This window comes from Rana temporaria, chromosome 1, assembly GCF_905171775.1.
Source record: "Rana temporaria chromosome 1, aRanTem1.1, whole genome shotgun sequence".
In the NCBI taxonomy this organism is placed as follows: Eukaryota; Metazoa; Chordata; class Amphibia; order Anura; family Ranidae; genus Rana; species Rana temporaria.
Genome location: NC_053489.1, coordinates 88,799,679 through 88,821,727, shown reverse-complemented (window position 1 = coordinate 88,821,727; position 22,049 = coordinate 88,799,679). Strand labels below are relative to the sequence as shown.

The following is a 22,049-nucleotide window of genomic DNA, read 5'->3' as shown; positions in this document are numbered from 1 at the left end:
CTGATGCGGTCTGTCACATCACATGTCATTTGTGCATGAATCGCACCAGATTCCTGTACAAATGACATGCAAATTCAGTGCGGTGCGAATTGAGCCATACATTATATATAGCTCAATTCGCACTGGATCCGCACCAAAACCGTGCAGGACACTTTTCTTTTCGGATCACATGGGTGTTCAGACCCATGCGATTCGATTCCACAATTCGCACTGCTTTCTGCAAACCGATTTGCGGGGTGTCATTTACTTTATATTAACACTTGCAGCATTTCACAGAGCACAGTGTGAATTGCCTGCGATTCTGATGTGGTGCGAGAACCGCACGGGAATCACTGCGGTTCCCGCACCGCATCGGTGTGAACTGGGCCTAAAGGAGGATTATACCCTATCAGATTTTTTTATTTATTTTTTTGCCATTTGTGTCCAATTGTGGAGATTTCCCTTCAATTCCTGTCCCATAGCCAAACAGGAAGTCAGAGGAAGTTCCTGACAATCAAGGGAATTTCTTGGGGACCCCTGTTTCATCACAATCTTCCAATCTTAACACTAGTTCTGGTGACCTGGGGATGTTTAGTCAGATTTAGCGACCCGTCAGATTTTGTAACGAAAGTGATATTCCATCGCCGCCATCTTGCTACCCCCCACACTCAAGCACACTAATGATCCTGTAAGAAGGTGGCAAGCAGACATCTTGTTACACCCACCGTAGTCTTTCATTTCACATTTATTTTTAACAGTAAACGCAGCTTATATAGTGAAATTCTGTATTTTGAAATCCCACGGAAGTTTTTATATTGATTTTTTTTCAAAGCAGCAGATTAGCAAACCTGTGAGATCAGTAGCCTTGAACATTGAAACAGTCTATTTTTAAATACTGTATTTTACTATACAAGCTGAGTTTACTGTTAAAAATAAGTGTGAAATGCATGACTCTGCTGGGTGTATCAAGATGTCCGCTTGTTACTGTGTTCAAGTGCGGGTGTATCAAGATGGCGGCGACGGAATGTCACTTCCATTACAAAATCTGACAAAACACCCCCAGGTCACCAGAACTAGTGTTACCATTGGTAGATTTCCCCTATATTACCTTTCTGGGGACAACCCAAAATTTGGGATTTTCTTTTACTTTCAATGATTATGGTTAACAGGACAAATAGAGAGGATGCATCTCCCTAACAGGGACACAGACAGCAATAAAAACTGATGGGTATTCTAACCCCTCTCCATTCTATCTAAAACATTACAAAAGTTTTGCCTTTAGTTATACGTAAAGCTGAAATTGCTTCTAAAGGCAGCCTGCCTCTGTGTACATTAACTGCGAGAAGGGTTGGCCTGGATTGGAGCTCATTGGAGTAAAAAAAGCATTTGAATGAGTTTTGGTAGAGATGAGTTTGGAGGACGCCCAACCTTATTTCTACTCATTATAGTATCCAATAACCCTCAGCTTTGCTTTGGCCTGTAGAGAACCCCTGGATACTCTTGGGGAGTTAACAAAGATTGGCACATGGGGGAAAAAATGTGCAGATTTCTATACGCACACTTATTTGCTGGTTTTATGTGCCAAATAAGTGTCACATGACAATTTGTTAAGTATTTGCATGTCAGTGGTGCTTTGTCTGTCCATACACAACCACCTCTCCTCTCCTTGTTGCAGTGCTGCCCCAGCGCCGCCTCCCACTACAATATTTACACCACTCTGGTAATGGAGTACATTTTAGAATATTGGTGCAGGTGCTTTATTCGTTTGGTGCTTTATTCGTTTGGTGCATGCCATCACACAATGGAAACTGTCACCTATCAGTATTAGTGATAGAGCACAGTTGTCACAACACCACAATATAATTTGTATAATGGCATTGTTGCACCAATGCACCAATTTTTCCGTTTCAATGGTTTTTATTCGTTTTTCAAGTAAAGAATATATGCGCGAACAATCCTCGCATGCTCTGCGCATATTAAGTCGTAAAAAAAAAAAAAAAGGAAAACAAGCAAAGGAAAAAAAAAGGGAAATACATAAATTTTTAAAATAATCAAACATAACATAACAAAAGTAAAAGGTGAAATGATACTCGTTAACATAGGAGCAGGCATCCAAGCATAGAGGCAATGCAACAAATGATTGCTATGCTAAATATAAAACCAACTTGTGAGATGGATCCTGAATTGCGGCCCCTCTACATAATATATCTAATGCTGGAGGCCAATCCGTGACCGATATTGAGATATTGAAGTTCCTCGGAACCTAGCAATGTTCAACACCAAAATTTCTCCAACAGGCAAATGCACCAATTTTTACACATAAAACAACATATTTCCCTTTGTTTATTCCCCCACCATTTACAGAGCCTTGGATTCTGACTGTGAGCTAAACTACACCCTCTTCTGATCTAAATGTCACTCCTCACTATCCAGGAAGATAGTACTAGCCTCAGTGGCCAGTAGAGGTTACATTGATTTGGGGATCTAGGTGCTGGGGGGGGGGGGGGGGGGGGTTGGGCTTGGTAATGAGTCACTGAAAGGTTAGTGTCTTATGTATAGTTCATGCCTGTGATCGCATGGTCCACAGAAAACTGTCAAACTGATTTTGATACAGGTTTTTTATTTGCTCACATGACAGATCTACTAATCATAACATTGTATGGAAGCTCACAAGAACATATACTGTATATGCTCATATGCATTTACAGATACTGATCTGTAAAATAAATACTGTATAGAGTAAAACGGACGCAAAATGTGTGTTGTAATGGTAAAAAGAGCAACACATTATTGATCTATGCATGTAGCTATCACTGGACCATGAAATTTCAGTATTTTTTTTTTTTTTATCTGCACTAAGCATTGAATTCATATGCTACTTCACTGCCACCCAGTGGTTGTTTACTGACATTGCTACAAACTTGACCAAAATTGTTGTCATTAAATATGAAAAACAATGCATGCTGAAAATGAAATCGCCAGTGAAGGCATAAATGGGCTTTTGTATCAGCCCAGTCATGTTCTCCCTTTCTTTTAAACAAAGTGAGGTTATTTATATGAATAAGAAGTGCGTAGAACATGGCAACTTTTCTAAAAGTTGGCAGTCTTTTCTTTAGTTCAGGTTAGAAGCTGAAAGAAGACTTTGTTGTTAAAGAATACCTCTGCTTGTCCAGTTTTGATTTTTCTGTTCCATGCTGTTTGTATATGTTATGTGTTTAGTGGTTTAATAAACGTTTCTACTGTTCCTTTGGTCACATGAAAGTTGCACGTCCCTATCTTGGGTTATTGGTACACGATGCACTGTTGTGTGTATATCTGCATGAGATGTGCATGGCACCTAGATGTGTTGAGTGGTTGTATGAGTAACCCATTGTTGGTTGTATATGCATGCTTTACTAATCTGTGTTGTTACATCTATCCCTCTCTATTCAGAGCATGCTGTCACGGTCCTTTAATTCCACTTACACTGCATCTAGCAGCTCTGTGTATGGCAGCTCTAGAGATCTGCATGGCAGTCAAGGCAGTGTTGCCTTGAATGTTGCTGACAGAAGAGGTTCTGGTGTTCACATACTTCGTGTGAGTACTTAACGTACCTGTCTTAGGATAATAATGAAAGTGCAATACAATCTGGAAAGAATTGTTCTAATTGGAAATTCTAAACCTAATCTGTATAACTCTGATTAAATAATGCATTCATAATCTACTAAAGTGCACTGATATGAGCAGATGTGTTTCATAGTATAAATCTGACTGTAGACAAGCCAATCTCTCACCGGTGACAACTAACAGTGAGATAAATTTACAGGGACTTGTTGCAATGTGATCCCGCTTACTTATTGCTTCATAACTGGGCAGACATTTATCAGGTTAGAAAATATTTGTGTTCAGCAACAAGCAGTTCTGAAGGTTCTAAAAGACCATCATTGCTGTAAGGCCGGCCATACACGTTTCGGATCGCGTCCGGTTCATTAGAAACAGTTATGAGCAGCCTAAATGTACCAAGTTGATTGATCGATCAACTTGGGTACTTCCAGCCTGACTAATTCGCTTCCGATTATCGCTAGCGTCTGCTAAAGCAACTAGTGGTAATCACTGGCTTCCCCCGCCAGGAGAAGGCAATTCCTTATCCCCCTGTCAGCAATGCCTGTGCTGATGGGGGAATTGTGCAATTTTCTTTCTTGCAACCTGTGGTTGCAGGAAATTTGCACTGTGTATGGCCTGCCTTTGGCAAGCTGTGCATGACCTGATCCTAACCCTCATGGGCAATGTAGGCAACGATAATCTAATTCAGGAGCAATTTAATCCAGTTAAAGTGGCAGTTTTAATTTACAGTGTTAAAAATTACATCTACGTAAAAAAAAAAAAAATTACATCTACGTTGTAGTCTGTTGGTAGCATTAACGCAGTAGGTTTTGTTTTTCTCAGTACCTCGTATAGCTTTATTAAATGTCAGAGCTATTATTTGTCCACTTTCTGGAACAGGTTAAGCTGTTCATCAATAGTTGCAGTTACAGGGTTGGAGAAACCCCTTATTATGATGTCAGGGATGCTTACAACAGTCAGCTTATATTGATATGAGTTAAAGGGGTTGTAAAGGTACAATTTTTTTCCCCTAAATAGCTTCCTTTACCTTAGTGCAGTCCTCCTTCACTTACCTCATCCTTCGATTTTGCTTTTAAATGCCCTTATTTCTTCTGAGAAATCCTCACTTCCTGTTCTTCTGTCTGTAACTCCACACAGTAATACAAGGCTTTCTCCCTGGTGTGGAGTGTCGCGCTTGCCCCCTCCCTTGAACTACAGGAGAGTCAGGACGCCCTCTAACACACAGCTGCAACGTAGAGAGCGTCCTGACTCTCCCGTAGTCCAAGGGAGGGGGCGAGCACGACACTCCACACCAGGGAGAAAGCCTTGCATTACTGTGTGGAGTTACAGACAGAAGAACAGGAAGTGAGGATTTCTCAGAAGAAAGAAGGACATTTAAAAGCAAAATCGAAGGATGAGGTAAGTGAAGGAGGACTGCACTAAGGTAAAGGAAGCTATTTAGGAAAATAAAAATTGTACCTTTACAACCCCTTTAAAGCTTAAAAAGAAAAACTTCTACTGTAACTGTTTGAAAACTGGAGCTTGGTGTTAATTTTCTTTGCATTTAAAACTACCTGTCCCTCTAAGGCTAGCTTCATCTATGTAGCTTGCTCTTGAGAAATTACACGATTCCCCTAAACATGGTAAATGAAAGACTCTAGACTGATTACCTTAATGCCCGTTTCACACTGGCGGAGTGTTCCAGCGGATCCTCCCACTCTGCAGGGGACCTCTCCGCTGATCCTCGCTAAGCAGGCGGTGACAGTGCCGCAGTGCAACATCACTGCTCAAAGAACAGTGTTGTCACCCTGGTAAAGTAAGTGATAAAATAACTGATTTATTTGCAGGATCAATGGGTAGTAAAATTTAGGTGGGGGGGGGGTCAGAACTAAACAATAATTTATAAATGCTAGTGACGGACTGCAACATAAATGTCATCTTTGATTTTGCCCTTCATGAAACTTTTAATAGTTGACAAACGAACCTCATCTAGTAATAAATCCCACTGGATCTACTTCATCAAAGAGGATGTGTTGTCAGGGTGCTCTTGAGCTCCAAATCCTTGTATGTAGCTTATGATCTTTAAGAACTTTATGCTGTCACATATGACAGTTTAATACAAGTCTGTCCAAGCTTTATCTTATGAAAAGTAAAGATTTGCATAGGACTTCTTGAGGATTCTAGGGACAAGTGTTACCCCCACCTAGATAAAAGCCAGCCAGATCTTCAGGCATTAGTGAAGTCCCCCTACAGCACTATACAAGTTTTGTTTAAAGCGGGAGTTCACCCAATTATGTTTTTTTTTTATGTTTTCCCCTTAGATGGATGCTCGTTTTGTCTAGGGGAATCAGCTAATTGTTTTAAAATATGAGCCGTACTTACCGTTTTCGGGTATGGGTCTTCGGGAGCGGGCGTTCCTTCTTGATTGACAGTCTTCCGAGAGGCTTTCGACGGTCGCATCCATCGCATCCATAGCTGAAAGAAGCCGAACGTCGGTGCGGCTCTATACTGCGCCAGTGCACCGACGTTCGGCTTCTTTCGGAAAATCGTGACGCGATGGATGCGACCGTCGGAAGCCTCTCGGAAGACTGTCAATCAAAATAGGAACGCCCAGTCCCGCAGCCCATACCCGGAAGCGGCGGAGAAGATGCATCTCGTAAACGGTAAGTATGGATCATATTTTAAAACAACTAGCCAATTCCCCCCGACAAAACGAGCATCCATCTAGGGGGAAATAGTGTCATGTGCGGGTGAACCTCCGCTTTAACTTCACTCCTCATAGGTGAAGAAGGTCATTCAAAAAACCAGAGGGACATGAATTTTCACCAGCATCAATAAAAAGGCATCCGAAATACATTTTTAGGATTACTGGGAAATGATTTGCTTGGGATTTGTGCTCCGATCACCCATCATTTTCAAGTAGAGATGAAAATTTTCTCTTCATACTTGCCAAAACTTAGAGGAATGGAGGAGTACTTAGTTGGTTCCTGTGACTTTCCAGGTAGTACTTTAGCTAGGAAAACAAGACACAGATGCAGCGCTCACATCAGAGAACACTCTTCATGGATAAAAAGTGGAGTCCTTCACTGGGTGCTTAGGTTGGAATGGCCTCCAGCCATTAAGTCGACATCTCCAAGAAAAACGTAGCTGGCAACTCCAGATCCTATTAGAAAATCTGATGCACAGGTGCTGTGAACAATGCTGAAACCTGTCAGGTGTTTTTAGTCATGTAGTAGTAATGATTTTCTAATGGGATCTGGAGTTGCCAGCTACATATTTTTTGGAGATGTTGTACTTTAGCGCTCATACACTTTTTCAGATGGAGTCGAGCAATGGAAGGTTACATCTCAATAGCCACACTCCTCACGTTTTTGTAAATATTTAATTATATCTTTTCATGTGACGGCACTGAAAAAAAATGACACTGCTGCAATGTAAAGTAGTGAGTGTACAGCTTGTATAACAGTGTACATTTACTGTCCCCTCAAAATAACTCAACACACTTGAGTTTCATTAATATCTAAACCGCTGTCAACAAAAGTGAGTACACCCCTAAGTGAAAATTTCCAAATTGGGCCCATTTAGCCATTTTCCCTACCCGATGTCATGTGACTCATTCGTTTTTCAAGGTCTCAGGTGTGAGTGGGGGTGTGTTAAATTTGGTGTTATCGCTCTCACTATCTCATACTGGTCACTGGAAGTTCAACATGGCACCTCATGGAAAAGAACTCTCTGAGGATCTGAAAAAAATTTTTTTTGCTCTACATAAAGATGGCTTAGGCTATAAGAAGATTGTCAAGACCCTGAAGCTGAGCTGCAGCACAGTGACCAAGACCATACATCGGTTTAACAGGACAGGTTCCACTCAGAACAGGCCTCGCCATGGTCGACCAAAGAAGTTGAGTGCATGTGCTCAGCGTCATATCCAGAGGTTGTCTTTGGGAAATAGACATATGAGTGCTGCCAGCATTGCTGCAGAGGGTTGAAGGGGTGGGCGGGGTCAGCCTTTCAGTGCTCAGACCATATGCCGCACACTGCATCAAATTGCTCTGCATGGCTGTCGTCCCAGAAGAAAATCTCTTCTAAAGATGATACACAAGAAAGCCGCACACATTTGCTGAAGACAAGCAGACTAAGGACATGGATTACTGGAACCATGTCCTGTGGTCTGATGAGACCAAGATAAACTTATTTGGTTGAGATGGTGTAAAGCGTTTGTACTCCTCACCTGGTTGCCGCCACAAAGACAAGTGTGTCTTGCCTACAGTCAAGCATGGTGGTGGGAGTGTCATTGTCTGGGGCTGCATGAGTGCTGCCAGAACTAGGAAGCTACAGTTAATTGAGGAAACCATGAATGCCAACAAGTACTGTGGCCAGGGCCGCTGTTAGAAATCATGGGGCCCTGTACAGCCTACCTGATGGGGGCCCCCCCAACCCCGCCTCAAAAAAGTGATTTTAAGTGATATTTACGGTATCTTTGTCCAGGCTAATCACATTCCTTCTAATGAATGAGAGTGCTGCAGCTGACTTCAAGGATTCAATTTTCCGTAAGCCAGCACATCTATTATGCCTTAAATCAGCTGAGGCATGCACTCCAATAATTATTTAAATCTGTATGAGCTAACTCACTCTAGCATTGCTCTCTGAAGAGTGATCTGCATGCGGATTGCTCTTCTGACAGAATTTGGCTGGTGGTGAACAGGCATTGTATCACCTCCTCACAACCTGCGTTAACCACTTAAAAACCCTGACAGTAGTTGAAAAGTAAAATGCTCAGCAGGAAACATGGTGGGTGGTTACAGTAGTTGTGGATGCAGCCTATGTACTTTCCCCACCACTACCTTTCCAGCATGAGGGCCCTTTCACACAGTGCTGCTCCACTCAGCAAGGTATCAGTGAGTGGATTCTCTGCAGAATTGGAGCTAAATGGGACAGATGTGTTCTGATTTCCAGGTCTGTTCAGTTTGCATCTGCACACAATGCACAGCCCACAGGGGAGGACTTGTGATGTCTCTATGGGTGGCCAAATGGAAATTTGGACTTGTGTCCACTCACAACAGGCAATGTGGAAGGAAGATTGACCACACTCCCAGCATCAGAAAAAAAATAGCTTTAATGTCCACAAAGAAAATCATCACAAACCCACAATACAGAAAGATAGCAGCATTTTTTTTCAAATCTATGTACATCTGGATTCCATCCTATATAGAGCTTTCTTACAGATCCACATGAAAAAATGGCAGGCAGACCTAATTGCAAGGTTTGGGTGAAAGCTTTAAGGAGGGGTGGTTGGTGGGTGGTTAAAAAATGCAGCTCAGCTGCATGTTTTTACTGCCCCCCCTTCCATCCAAACAAGTAGCAAGTGTAAAGTAGCATCTCATGCTTATGATTATCATCATTATGATGATCACAGAACTTTAGATCCTCTATTGCTCTGCCACAGTGCCACATGGCTACTGAGTGCTGACTTTGTTATGGCTCTATTGTGTGACAGTCTCTACACACTCAGACCCAATAGCCATGTGACACTGTGGAAGAGCAATAGAGGATCTAAAGTGCTGTGATCATCCTAATGACGATAATTATGAACACAGTGGGGAGTCAGGGGGCTGTACCTTCTTTCCATGGTGTGACTGTGTGCCCTTCCTTGCCTGTAGCTGTGCACCGCTGCTGGATTAAGTTTCCTGCATCCTCTCAGTCAGACAGTCACATGACTCTCTCACTCCCACCCACAGACAGCACTTACTGAGGGAGCCCTGTACACATAAATCACTCCGCCGGGGATGGTACAAGCAGAGGGCAGCCGGAACTAGAATATGTGCAGCGCAATATGCGGCCAGGCTTTATCTACCTGCGCCCCCCGAAAATGGAAATAAAGTCCCTTCAGTGATTTCACTTCCTGGGCCCCTCTATTGCCCTAATGGTGCCCAGGATTATGTAAGTACACCCTAAAAACAAGCAGGAGCATGGGTGGTTTAGAAACACTTTAATTTTTTTCTGTCAGAATTTAACTATAAAGCTTCTCGGGCCCCCTAGCTGAGCCGGGCCCGGTACAACAGGGCTGGTCGTACTGCCCTATCAGCGGCCCTGACTGTGGCGTACTAAAGCAGAGCATGATCCCCTCCCTTCGGAGACTCGTTCGCAGGGCAGTATTCCAAAATAACGACCCCGAACAGATCACCAAAACGACCACTGCCTTGCTAAAGAAGCTGAGGGTAAAGGTGATGGACTGGCCAAACATGTCTCCAGACCTTAACCCTATTGCGCATCTGTGGGGCATCCTCAAATGTAAGGTGGAGGAGCGCAAGGTCTCTAACATCCACCAGCTCTGTGATGTCATCATGGAGGAGTGGAAGAGGATTCCAGTGGCAACCTGTGAAGCTCTGGTGAACTCCATGCCCAGGAGGGTTAAGGCAGTGCTGGAAAATAATGGTGGGCACACAAAATATGGACAGTTTGGGCCCAGTTTGGACAATTTCACTTAGGGGTGTACTCACTTTTGTTGCCAGCGGTTTAGACATTAATGGCTGTGTGTTGAGTTATTTTGAGGGGACAGCAAATGTACACTGTTATACAAGCTGTACACTGACTACTTTACATTGTAGCAAAGTGTCATTTCTTCAAGAGTGTTGTCACATTAAAAACATACAATGAAATGTTTACATAAATGTGAGGGGTGTACTCACTTATGTGAGATACTGTAGGACTATTTGCTCATTGATAAAGTAAAAGCTGCTATGATTGATTAAGCAAACCACACTTGCTTCTAATCCTAATATTCACCTAAAATCCTCTGCTTGTGCATGCAGTGAGTTTTGTTACCTCTTGTGCTTTTTGTGTATAACTATGCTGTCTGCTCCACATGGACTTAAGCTGGCCATACATGATTTATAATTCCAGTGGGCTATACGGGAAAAAAGACCCGATTCCCCCATCCACACATTGAAAGTGGATGGGGAAGTCCTTCTCATTATGGTATTGACAGCAGGGAGCCTTCCCTGTTGTCAGAATACAATGATCATGTTGCCGTCTATAGCTGGCGGCACTGATCGTTTGAGGAAAACCCCAACTGGCTGGTTATGTCTATAGATCAACTTGTGTACAACACAACGTGCTTGCCCATACATATATCACATCCGTGGATGGCCAGGTTTAGGCACGAGGCTATGTTAGATTAAGACAACTGCACACACCTAGATTCCCAATAGATCCCTTCATACACCATAAACACAGTGGATGAAGGAATTTCCCCATTGGCTATTGTATTCAGACAGCCAGCATCTGAGCCTACAACGTTCTCTAAATTGAATTATTTATTTTTGTAAGCCAGGGGTGCTGATTGTGCACTCCACAGCTCAAATTATGAACTGTTCACCTGAAATCAGCAGACATTTGAGCCATATATGGCAACCTTTAGACTCTATCATACCAACACCCACTAAAGCAATAAAGATGGTGGATGTAGCCCACATCACTCCTCCAACCCCAATAGCTGTGAGCACCAACACTCAGCTAAAGCTGGCCATTGACGGTTTGAATCTCAGCCGTTCAACAGGAACCGGCCAAGTTTCGAAGCCATGTATGGGAGGCTGAATGTAACCAGGTTGATCGATCGATCAACTTGGGTGCAACCAGCCTGCCGGATTTTACATGCGATTATTGCTAGCGGCTGTTATAGGAAAGAGATTCTCTCTGTCTTTGGCCAGCTTAAGCAGAGTGTTAATGTGTGCAGTGCAGTTTGTTGGTGGCGCTAAATGGCAGAGTTGGATCATATCTGTATGACCTCCTACCCTTTGAGGGAAGCTTTACTCTATGGCTTTCTCCACTTAGTCTTGTCTGCTAGTGCAAAACACAGTAATCACGTTATATGAGATGTGGAAGCTTATTTATTTATTTTTTAATTAAATGACCACAGTGGCTTAAATCCAGTGTCTTTGGGTTACTGCACTTTACACTGCCTTATTTAATAAACCGTTACCATATTAACATATATTAACACAATATGCTTTGTAATACCTTGGTCATTACTTAACTGTTACTTTGTAAAACAAGCCATTCCAGAATGCTGCAAATTAAACCTATTTTTATATGTGATGATAATCCTTAAAATGTGCTAGTGTGTAGTCATTGCAAAAACAGCTGCACCCATGTAAATCTCCTCATTTTAATTACTGTATACTGTATCAGAGCTGTTGGCGATGGACCGTAAACTGAGCCATCTTGTCAGCAGCATCAGTATTCGATCAATTTTCAGGATAAATCCCCTTTAATGACCTCCCCTACTGAAAATTCAATGCTTTCCATGACTTTTAACATGTTTGTAGATCAGATCTTCTGAATTCACTTGCTGTATTGTATGCTTGATCTAGGACAGTGATTCAAAGTATTGAAGTTTAAAAAACAGCCAGGAAGTTGGCATTTCTCTTATGACAGCACAGCTTTAAAGTGGTTGTACACCCACAAAAAAAAACCTGCAAGACAAAGGCATAATGAGCTAGTATTCATAGCATACTAGCTCATTATGAAATACCTTGGGTCAAAGCCCCTGCAGCATTCCGGGCACACTGCTCTGTCTGGTGACATGTCTCATGGAGTTATTTATGGATATTGTGGGCTCTGCAATGTGATTGACCAGAGCCACGATGACGTGACTCCCGCGCAAGCGTGTGGAAGGCGCCAGTATTGGCACATCAGCTGAAGCAACGGCATGAACGTGCTGTTTCTTCAGTGCCTTCGGCACATGCTTATACAGGGGATATCTCCTAAACTGTGTAGGTTTAGGAGATATCCAGGGTAGCTGCAGGTAAACCTTATTATAGGCTTACCTGTAGTGAAAAGTGGTCTGTAAGGGTTTACAACCACTTGAAGCCGGCCATAGACGGATGGAATCCTAGCCGGTTCAGCCGAGATTCAACCATGTATGGGCAGGCTGATTGTACCTATACTGAATGTGTTGATGGGTAAGTCGAGTGATTTTCTTTCCTGCAACAAAAGAAAATTGCTTTGGGTATGCCCAGCTTAACAGGGATAATCCATGCAAGTGGCATTCAATTAAGTTGGACTCGCGCTGGCTTTTTTAAAGGTTTTAGATCTCCAAGAGGAATGTCTCCCCACCATAGTTTCATGCTTTGTTCCTGTACTCTTGGTAGTCTCATCCAGTTGAAAATTGGCACCCTCTTGTATTATCTGTAGGTGTCTAGATCCTGAAGCACAGAGATCTTACAAGAAAAGTCCCTGAGAAACATAAGAAACCATTAGCTTTATGTCCCTAGCATCCTCCAAAACTTATATAAGTTTTGGGTAAACTACACTTTTTAAATGCTGTTTATTTGTAATGAAAATACATGCACTTGTAGTTTTTTCAGGATTCTTTTTAAAGAACACAATTGTCGGTCCATATCTTTTACCTAATACATTTCTAATGCTGATTGTCTAATCTGTTTAACATCTAATCCGTAATCCATGTCATCATAATAACATAAAGAAAATGTAATGCTTTTTAAAAAAGATTTCTAGCCCAAAAAAAAATATTTTTTTTCGTTTTGGATAGTGAGGAAATATTACAAGCTCTGTAAGGTGCTTATTGCTTTCCTTCACCCCCTGTTGTGCCATTGGAACAACTATTCACTATCCAGAACTAAAAGAGGTTTTGTAATTGAGTTTTATTTTGAAGGACAACAAACCAACCATCAGCTCGTGAGCCACATTTAAACAACATGAAGGTAAAGCTATATTAAAAGCTAATTTACGGGGGCATTATCCTTTTTGTTTTTTGACACGTGATGAACAATTAAAGTACTAGGACAGGAAATCCTTGCAGGACCATATGTTGCTCACGAGCTGTTGGTTGGGGCCCCCTCATATACAGTATTCCGTATGTAATATGTTTTCTGTTTACTGACAGCACCCGACCACTGGCAGCACTGGAGAACCTGCACAGGACGATGTGTTTGGGCCTGGACAGCAAAATTATGCAACCTTGCTTCACAAGGAGAATTCTACTGATGGTGCAAAAAAGGTAACACTATAGGTTGCTTCAACTGCATTATTTCTTTTGTTTTATTTCTCCACGTGTCATGTTACTGGGAATAGTACTCCACAAGCTTAACAACTGTTCATACATTGCACTTTATCCATTTTATGGCAATGGTTGTATTAATAATGATAGAACAGTATTGCATAGCCACAAGAGATGGTTTATTAGTCACCACCTTGATATGTTTGAAATTGTAAAATTGATTTACAGATGCATATGAGCAATGGACAGATGTGCCCACCATCAAGAGCTCAGAGCAACTATAGCCAGCTCCATCATCATTCTGCCCAGCCATCAATGGTAAGATCTCCAATCTATTGACCTAGCAACCTCCATATTTTCACTCGGTGTTGAGTTATTGTTGAGTTTGACATTTATTTATGAAACAATTTTCAAATAATGTACAGCTGCACAGTCCAAAAATTACCCAGCTCTCAATCTAGCTAGTCAGCACAATAATAAATACAGGTGAAACGCGAAAAATTTGAATATCATACAAAAGTTCATTTATTTCACTAATGCAACTTAAAAGGTATAACTAATATTTGAGATAGACATTACATGCAAAGCAAGATAGTTCAAGTTGTTATCTGTCATAATTGTGATGATTATGGCTTACAGCTCATGAAAACCCCAAATCCACAATCTCTGAAAATTAGAATATTACATGCAATCAATAAAACAAGGATTGTACATAGAATAATATCAGACCTCTGAAAAGTATAAGCATACATATGTACTCAGTACTTGGTTTGGGCCTCTTTTGCAGCAATTACTGCCTCAATGCGGCGTGGCATGGACGCTATCAGCCTATGGCACTGCTGAGATGTTATGAAAGACCAGGATGCTTCAATAGTAGCCTTCAGCTCTTCTGCATTGTTCGGTCTCATGTCTCATCTATCTCTTGGCAATGCCTCATAGATTCTCTCTGGGGTTTAGGTAAGGTGAGTTTGCTGGCCAATCAATCACAGTAATCCCACGGTCATTGAACCAAGTTTTGGTGCTTTTGGCAGTGTGGGCAGGTGCCAAGTCCTGCCGGAAAACTAAGTCGGCATCCCCATAGAGCTCGTCTGCTGAAGGAAGCATGAAGTGCTCCAATATCTCCTGGTAGATGACTGCAGTGACCCTGGACTTAATGAAGCACAGTGGATCAACACCAGCAGAGGACATGGCTCCCCAAAGCAACAGACTGTGGAAACTTCACACTGGACTTCAAGCATCTTGCAGTGTGTGCCTCTCCATTCTTCCTCCATACTCTGGGTCCTTGGTTTCCAAATGAGATGCAAAATTTGCTCTCATCAGAAAAGAGGAATTTGGACCACTGAGCAACAGACCAGGTCTGTTATTCTTTAGCCCAGGTAAGACGCTTCTGACGTTGCTTGTTCAGGAGTGACTTGACAAGAGGAATACGACATTTGAAGCCCATGTCCAGGATCTGTCTGTGTGTGGTGGCTCTTGATGCACTGACTCCAGCCTCAGTCCACTTCTTTGTGAACGTCCAACGCTTTTGAATGGCCTTTTCCTGACTATCCTCCCCAGGCTGCAGTCATCCCTGCTGCTTGTGCACCTTTTTCTTCCACACTTTTCCCTTCCACATAACTTTCTATTAATGTGCTTTGATCCAGCACTTTGGGAACATCCAACTTAATTTGCAATTACCTTTTGAGGCTTTCCCTCTTTGTGGAGGGTGTCAATGATGGTTTTCTGCACAACTGTAAGGTTAGCAGTGTTTCCCATGATACTGAACCAGACTGAGAGGCCATTTAAACGCTCAGGAACTCTTTGCAGGCGTTATGGCTTAATTGGCTGATTAGAGTGGGACACTTTGAGCCTTGAATATTGCACCTTTTCACTTTTCAATTTTTTGAGATTGTGGATTTGGGGTTTTCATGAGCTGGTAGCCATAATCATCACAATTATGACAAATCACGGCTTGAACTATCTCGTTTATTAGTTTCATATTTTAAGTTGCATTAGTGAAATAACTGAACTTTTGCATGATATTCTAATTTTTCGAGTTTCACCTGTAATTTGAAAATACATGCAAAACCACACTACCAAGACAAAAGGAAAGAATTGTCCGCATACCACCACGGAACTGAAGCGGATAAAATCCTTTGTCACCATAGCCAGACAAACGGAACAGGATCAAATGTTTAAGCGTTTCGCACGGACATCTCCTGCCTAATCCTAGATTGGTTATGATTAAGCATGAGATGTCTGTGTAAAACGCGGCAACATTTGGTCCTGTTCTGTTAGGCTATGGTGACAAATGATTTTATCTGCTTCAGCTCCATGGTGGTGTGTGGACAATTTTTTCTTTTTGCCTTTGAAGTTTTTGTGGTGGTGAGCCAGGGTGGGCACCCACACTGGATTGCTATTCATCACTCACCTGAGGCACTATGCAGCAATTTACCCCCAAAATTCATGGCAGCCGCCACTAGTTGATGTCCTTACGGCAGACATTGCTACTACAGACATAAGACTTTAATGGTAGAATATTGCATGTTTTTCTGAAGATTAGGTAGAAGGTAAGCCTCCTAGTTACATGCCTCTTTTTACATTTTAGGTACGGATACGACTGATAAAGGATCCTGAACTGGGCTTTAGTATATCAGGAGGAGTTGGTGGGAGAGGAAATCCCTTTAGACCTGGAGATGATGTAAGTATTTTGCTCTGATATTTTCTGTCATGCAGATGGTACCACCAATATTTTATAAATCCCTAGCCCCAATCATTTAAAAGAAAAAAAAAAAAACATCTTATTTTTTTGTTTTTATTTAAAAACTGTACAAAAAGTTGTTAAATAATTGTATTATGTTACTGGAAACATTGACGTCTGGTAATTGGGTCTAATGATGACACTGTCATAACCATTTTAATCATTGGTCCAACCTTTTGTGCAGGGAATATATGTAACAAGAGTACAGCCTGAAGGACCAGCATCTAAACTTTTACAGCCTGGAGACAAGATAGTACAGGTAACTACTTTTTGCATCACTACTTGCCTTCCATGGGACTCTCTACTGATAGCCATGTAGCGGAGGAAAGCTAGAATGCCTGTTAGCAAAGCGATGTACTGGTGCGTTGCTGCTGGTTTACGCCTTTAAGGAACCATGCATGCGTGCTCCCTCACCGATACATACTTTGAATGTACACAGCGGGAGTCTGTCAAGAGGGTCCTGTCCAGTGATTCATGACTGGGACCTGCTGATCTGCTCTGTCCAATCACAGACCAGAGCCCTGTGTTGTCAATAAATACAGAGGGAGCGATCTCTCAGTTTCCTATCCCTGCCGCACTATTGCAGTTCCATTAGAAGTCACTGATCACTTACTAGTAAAAAAAGAATAGCCAGTATATATACCATAGTTTGTAGACACTTATTGTGATTTTTTTTTTTTTTTTTTACCAAAGACATGTAGCAGAATACATTTTGGCCAAAATTTATTTTGCCGTTTAATTTTTTTTAATTATTTATTGGATATGTTTCGTAGCATTTTTTTCTACATTTTCAGCTTTTTTCATTAATGTGATTTAAAAAAAAAAAAACAGTGGCAATCAAATACCACCAAAAGAAAGCTCTGTTTGTGTGAAAAAAAATATAAACATTTTGTTTGGTTACAGTATTACATGATCGGCATTTGCCAGTTAAAGTAGCAAAAACTGGCCTGGTCATGAAGGGGGTAAAACCTCCCGGAGGCGAGGTGGTAAATGATCTGTTCCATTATCGCCTTATGTATAACAAAACTTTCTTCTTTTTACCAGGCAAATGGGTACAGTTTTCTGAATATTGACCACGGACAGGCGGTGTCTTTGCTAAAGAAGTTTCAGGGTGCCGTAGAGCTGATCGTTTTACGGGACGGAGCCGTGTAACAGAAAGGACAATTAACTGAAAGCCAGCAATGCGTCAAGAGACTAATTAGTATATTTTTCTATGTATATAAGAGAAAAGCAACTTAGAAAAAAAAAAACATGCACTTGGAATTTTGATAAACAAGAAAACCTATTTGTACAGAAATGTATTGTGAAAATGTGTGGTTTAGGGGAGTAAACCACTGCATATAAAGCAGCTGGGTCCCAAAGGCCTTGCTGCTCCGGTGTGAATGTTTGAGTAGTTTTGCCTACAAGAACAAACCTGTGTTGTTTTTGTACAGAATGTAGGTTTATTTTTGGACGACGTGTGTTACTAAACTCTGTAAGGTTAAAAAACATGAGCCTAAATTGTAGCTAGCAGGCGGAGGGGGGCACAACCGCCTCTACTGTAGCTATATGTAATGTAGCTATATGTATGCCTTTCTCTCTTCACACCTGGTATCACTTTTGTTTTTATTTTGTTTTATACATTTTAAAATTTAAAACCACTTGTGTCAAAACAGACTGAATCATGATGGCTTTGTTATGTATACTCACTGTTGTTGGGTGATACAGCAAAGTGGCACTTTTTTTGGTTGGCTGGGTAATGCAGCCTTCTGTCCTATCTGGTATCCAGGGCTGTATCCGATATAAGTGGTCTTCATTCAGAATATAGGGTCTCGTTATTGGAATTTTTTTTTTTTTATTATAGGCACCAGTGGCTTTTTTTTTTTATTATTATTAAGAAGTGCTCTATCAAGAATCTAGCTCTTCGACATGTTTGAAGCACATTTTTTTAAATTCTTTTTTCACACTTTTTTTAATAGTAACAGACATTATTTTATGGGACGTGTGTTTACATATTTTCTGAATCTGTTCTCATGTAATTTAAGAGATGCTTTTTGCTAGGCCTGGGAGGTACTACAAAAATCCTGGCAGATTAAGCCTAGGGCAAAGCAATCTATGTACATGGTGCCTGAGAGCGTTCTATTTTAAATTTATTTTTCCAAACTTAATGACCGTAATGAATCCTTCTTTAAATCCTCAGTTTTTTTTTTTTTTTCTGGATTGCGTTCCTCCACTGTCCCATACACTGAAGTGCCAAGTCTGTGATGGTGGTAGCTAGCTACCAGCAGCTTGCATGATGGTTTGAGAAGCAAACCTGCCTGTGATTTCAACCACCACACAAGCTGATTTTACACCTGTATCATTTCTTTTATCACATGGGACAGAGTGGCCTCTTGCCTTGCTAAATGTCATAGTGATTGGTGCTAGGTAACCAAAGTACGTGTGTTAAAAAAAAAAAAAATGACAGAAGGATTAATGAGAATAGCTGCAGGGTTTAGGAATGGTCCCATGGACCTGTTGGTTTTTACTTAGAGGCAGCGATTGAAGGGCTCTTTCTACAGGGAACATTGAAATGTGAACTTCTACGAACTAGAGTCATTAAAGGCTATCTATAACTATATACTGTTTTAGTGATTTACCACGAGCTGCCTTTGTTCCTTGTTAATGTAAATATGTTTTTTTTTTCTTATTTTATCTTTCACAAAGGAACATCATTCATGTCTATTTTTGTGTCTCTGGTGTAAATGGGTGGGGATTGCAGTGATTCTTAAAGAAATACATGGTTCATAAAGACCAGGGATAAGTGCCATAAATGACCAATAACTGTTTATTTTAGGGCTGTTTTTTTTTTTTTTTTTTTTTTATCATCAATTCCGACAAGCTAACATTGTGTTACTTCAGATACGTGTGGGTCACTAATACAGCCCCGGGTTGTCTAGTGGTTAATTAAAGGCTATAATTTATTGACTGAGTAGCAGACACAAGAAATTACCAACGCTGATTGAGAAGTTTTAGCAAAGCAAGAGCAATATGTTTTATGTGTTCATGGCTAAGGGTCAAAGGCGATATTGCACTTGATTTTAAAAGTACTATGTTGTATGAATTCCCCTATGGAATATAAGGCTTTACTGTAATGAAATCAACCATGACCTAGTGTACAAATCATCTCCTCTCAATTGAGTCAGCTACCTTCTGTACAGAATGATGCTTAGGCTATCAGTTGACAAGCATCGAGTTATAATACAAAGACACAAGCTGTTGCTTCTATCTGAACTACGTCAATACTAATTAGACTGGGAAGGAACCAGCTCCGTGTCTTAAAATAGCTGCCTCTGTTTTGAATAGGTAATGACACCTTTTTGTATACTCATTCTTATTGATTTTGTTATCTTTTTCATAAGAATCAACTATTTTGGAATATAACCACAGAAATGTTGCTGTATTTTGTTACAATGTACATGTTGAATGTGCTTAAACATGAGCAAATAGGAATACAGACCTTCAAGATTTCGTAATATTTTTAAGCAGTTGACTAAAGAGGGGAACGTTTTTTTTTTTACATGGCATAAACATTTCATATGGCGGAGAGTCTAGTCTCCCTCATTTTCATTTTAATAGTCGTTTTTATTACATCAGTATGTAATGGTTCACGGCTTATACCTTTGTACTTCACTGTGTGAGAGCACAATACATAATTTTAGGTGTAGTTTTAAATCCAAATGACTATGCATACCGGTGGATTTAATGCCTTGTGGAAATACTGTATATTTGCAATAGATTGACAGACTAACAATACGGTTGACCGTTGCAGTGGTGTGCTTTATCGGTGTTGTCTTACATCTGAAATAGGTTTGCAACAGGTTTTTCAGTCTTAAGTGCTGTTCAGACCTGTCTGTGAATTATCAAACTGGCCATACAGAGAGGGAAAGTATCACATGACACTGTAATGTACAATCTATAACAGAAGAGCACATCAGGAGCAATTTGTAACATAGGAAACTCGTTGCACTGTGCCTAGGGTAACAGGTGGTAGCCTCAAATCACCAGATTTTCAATTTTTGTTTCAATTCTCCTTTGTCACCTTGTTCAGTCACTGAACAAATGTGTAGGGTTGATGGGGCTGTGGAGAGTCACTTCAGGTAACTTGCAACTGTTTTCCCTTTCGTTGTTTGGTCTGCTGCCTCATATCGTGCATTCATGTTTTAGTTTGTACAAAATTAATCTTCTAGCCAAAGGGGTGGAGCTGGTACAAAAGGGTGTCATTCTTGTGTGCCAAGAGCAGCCTGATATCTAAATACAGCTCGATTCCCTTATGGCCTGGAAAATTTCATTCCGATTCCTTCATTAGTGGCAGAACCTGAGTTAGGGCTTGTACAGACAAGTGCAAGAAAAGAGTCCATGGCCTTCATTTTTATAGTGCCAAGCTCTCCAAGCCATCTGACATGCTGGAAAAATTTATTTACTAAAGGCAAACAGACACTGCAGTTAAACTCATTGTCTCTGGAGCTTATGAATGTGGTGAAGCTCTGCTGATTTCCCCCCAATCGGTGCAAACAAAAAGCAATTTTTCATTTTCTTTGTACCTGATTGGGTATTCTTTACAAAGTGACGCTTCACCACATTCACTGGGGGAAATGAGTGCAACTGCACAGGGAAAATGAGTGCAACTGCACTTGTAAAGTGCACAGTCTATTTGCCTTTAGTAAATCAACCCCAATAAGTTAATAAAGTAAACTACATCATTTATATTGCTATCCCATCAAACAGGATCTGTACAAAGAGGCTGTGATAAGTCCTTTCATGCTGACTATGCCCTCTCACAGCTGTCTAGCAATCCTCCAAAGATAGCAGCTGTGAAAACTCAGACCGAAAATCAGTCTTTTGAAGGGAATGTCAATTCATAGTCTGGCTGCATGGGCATCATATTTCTATTTCCGATTACCTGGAACTAAAGAATAAAGAATTCCAGCCAATGAAGACATGTATGTATGTCTTGCTACAGTAATATGATAGCGAGAGCAACAAAGAACTTTTAACAATTTCTATGCACAGGTATTAGATGGGATAGCAAGAGTAGTGGCATAGCTACTTAAGATGCAGGTTGACATGCACTGCTGTTTTTGTTTTTGTTTTTTTTTCTTTTATACGGGAGCAAGGTGGTTGTTTACTGCACTCATATGTAAAAGCCCAGATTCAGTGAAAATTCCCTATGTACAGGGATCTCATCCAGCATGCACATACAGTAACTGTGTACACTGGATGAAGGAAGAGCCTTCTGATGATAAAATGGGTAGGGCACCTTAACAAAGGCCATTGCTACCTTCTGTTGTACCCAGTCCATCTTAATGTCATATCACACCTGCGGTATATTGCTTTTTTGATTAATGGTTAACATTGTTTCCCAAGTATCGGAAGGATTCACGCACCTTATGGATATAAAGCAAAAGTTTTATGGAAAGATATTTTTTAACAAAATATGAACTGCATATTTAAAATAGGCTCTCTTCCAGAGGAGCCAGAGGTATCATATAATGCACAGTGTGGTGTGTGTGTGTGTGCGGTTTAATACTGTAACTTTGTGTACAGTGTATTATGGGTAATCGGGCCTCGGGTCTCATTTGTATAAACCCCAACTATGCAGAGATGCTCATTGTTGATTTATATATGCATCCAATGCACATCACACACCATCATTGTCTTGTAATCTAAGGTCAACGAAATTCAACTGCAAATCTCACTATTTATTATGTA

The 22,049-nt window shown here is 40.9% G+C and overlaps 1 protein-coding gene across 4 annotated transcripts in view; it reads left to right on the top strand.

Annotated features, from left to right (window-relative positions):
* Positions 1-19,160, top strand: part of ERBIN (erbb2 interacting protein) — a 321,390-nt gene extending 302,230 nt beyond the window's left edge. For 3 of the 4 annotated variants that reach the window (XM_040340100.1, XM_040340071.1, XM_040340081.1), the window contains 6 exons: positions 3,412-3,555; positions 13,466-13,579; positions 13,808-13,897; positions 16,167-16,259; positions 16,504-16,578; positions 17,364-19,160. In XM_040340100.1, the coding sequence (XP_040196034.1) occupies positions 3,412-3,555; positions 13,466-13,579; positions 13,808-13,897; positions 16,167-16,259; positions 16,504-16,578; positions 17,364-17,471 (624 nt within the window). In that variant the 3' untranslated portion in view covers positions 17,472-19,160. The remainder of the gene's footprint in view (positions 1-3,411; positions 3,556-13,465; positions 13,580-13,807; positions 13,898-16,166; positions 16,260-16,503; positions 16,579-17,363) is intronic. The other variant, XM_040340090.1, reaches the window with a different exon arrangement.
* The last annotated feature ends 2,889 nt before the right edge of the window (positions 19,161-22,049 follow it).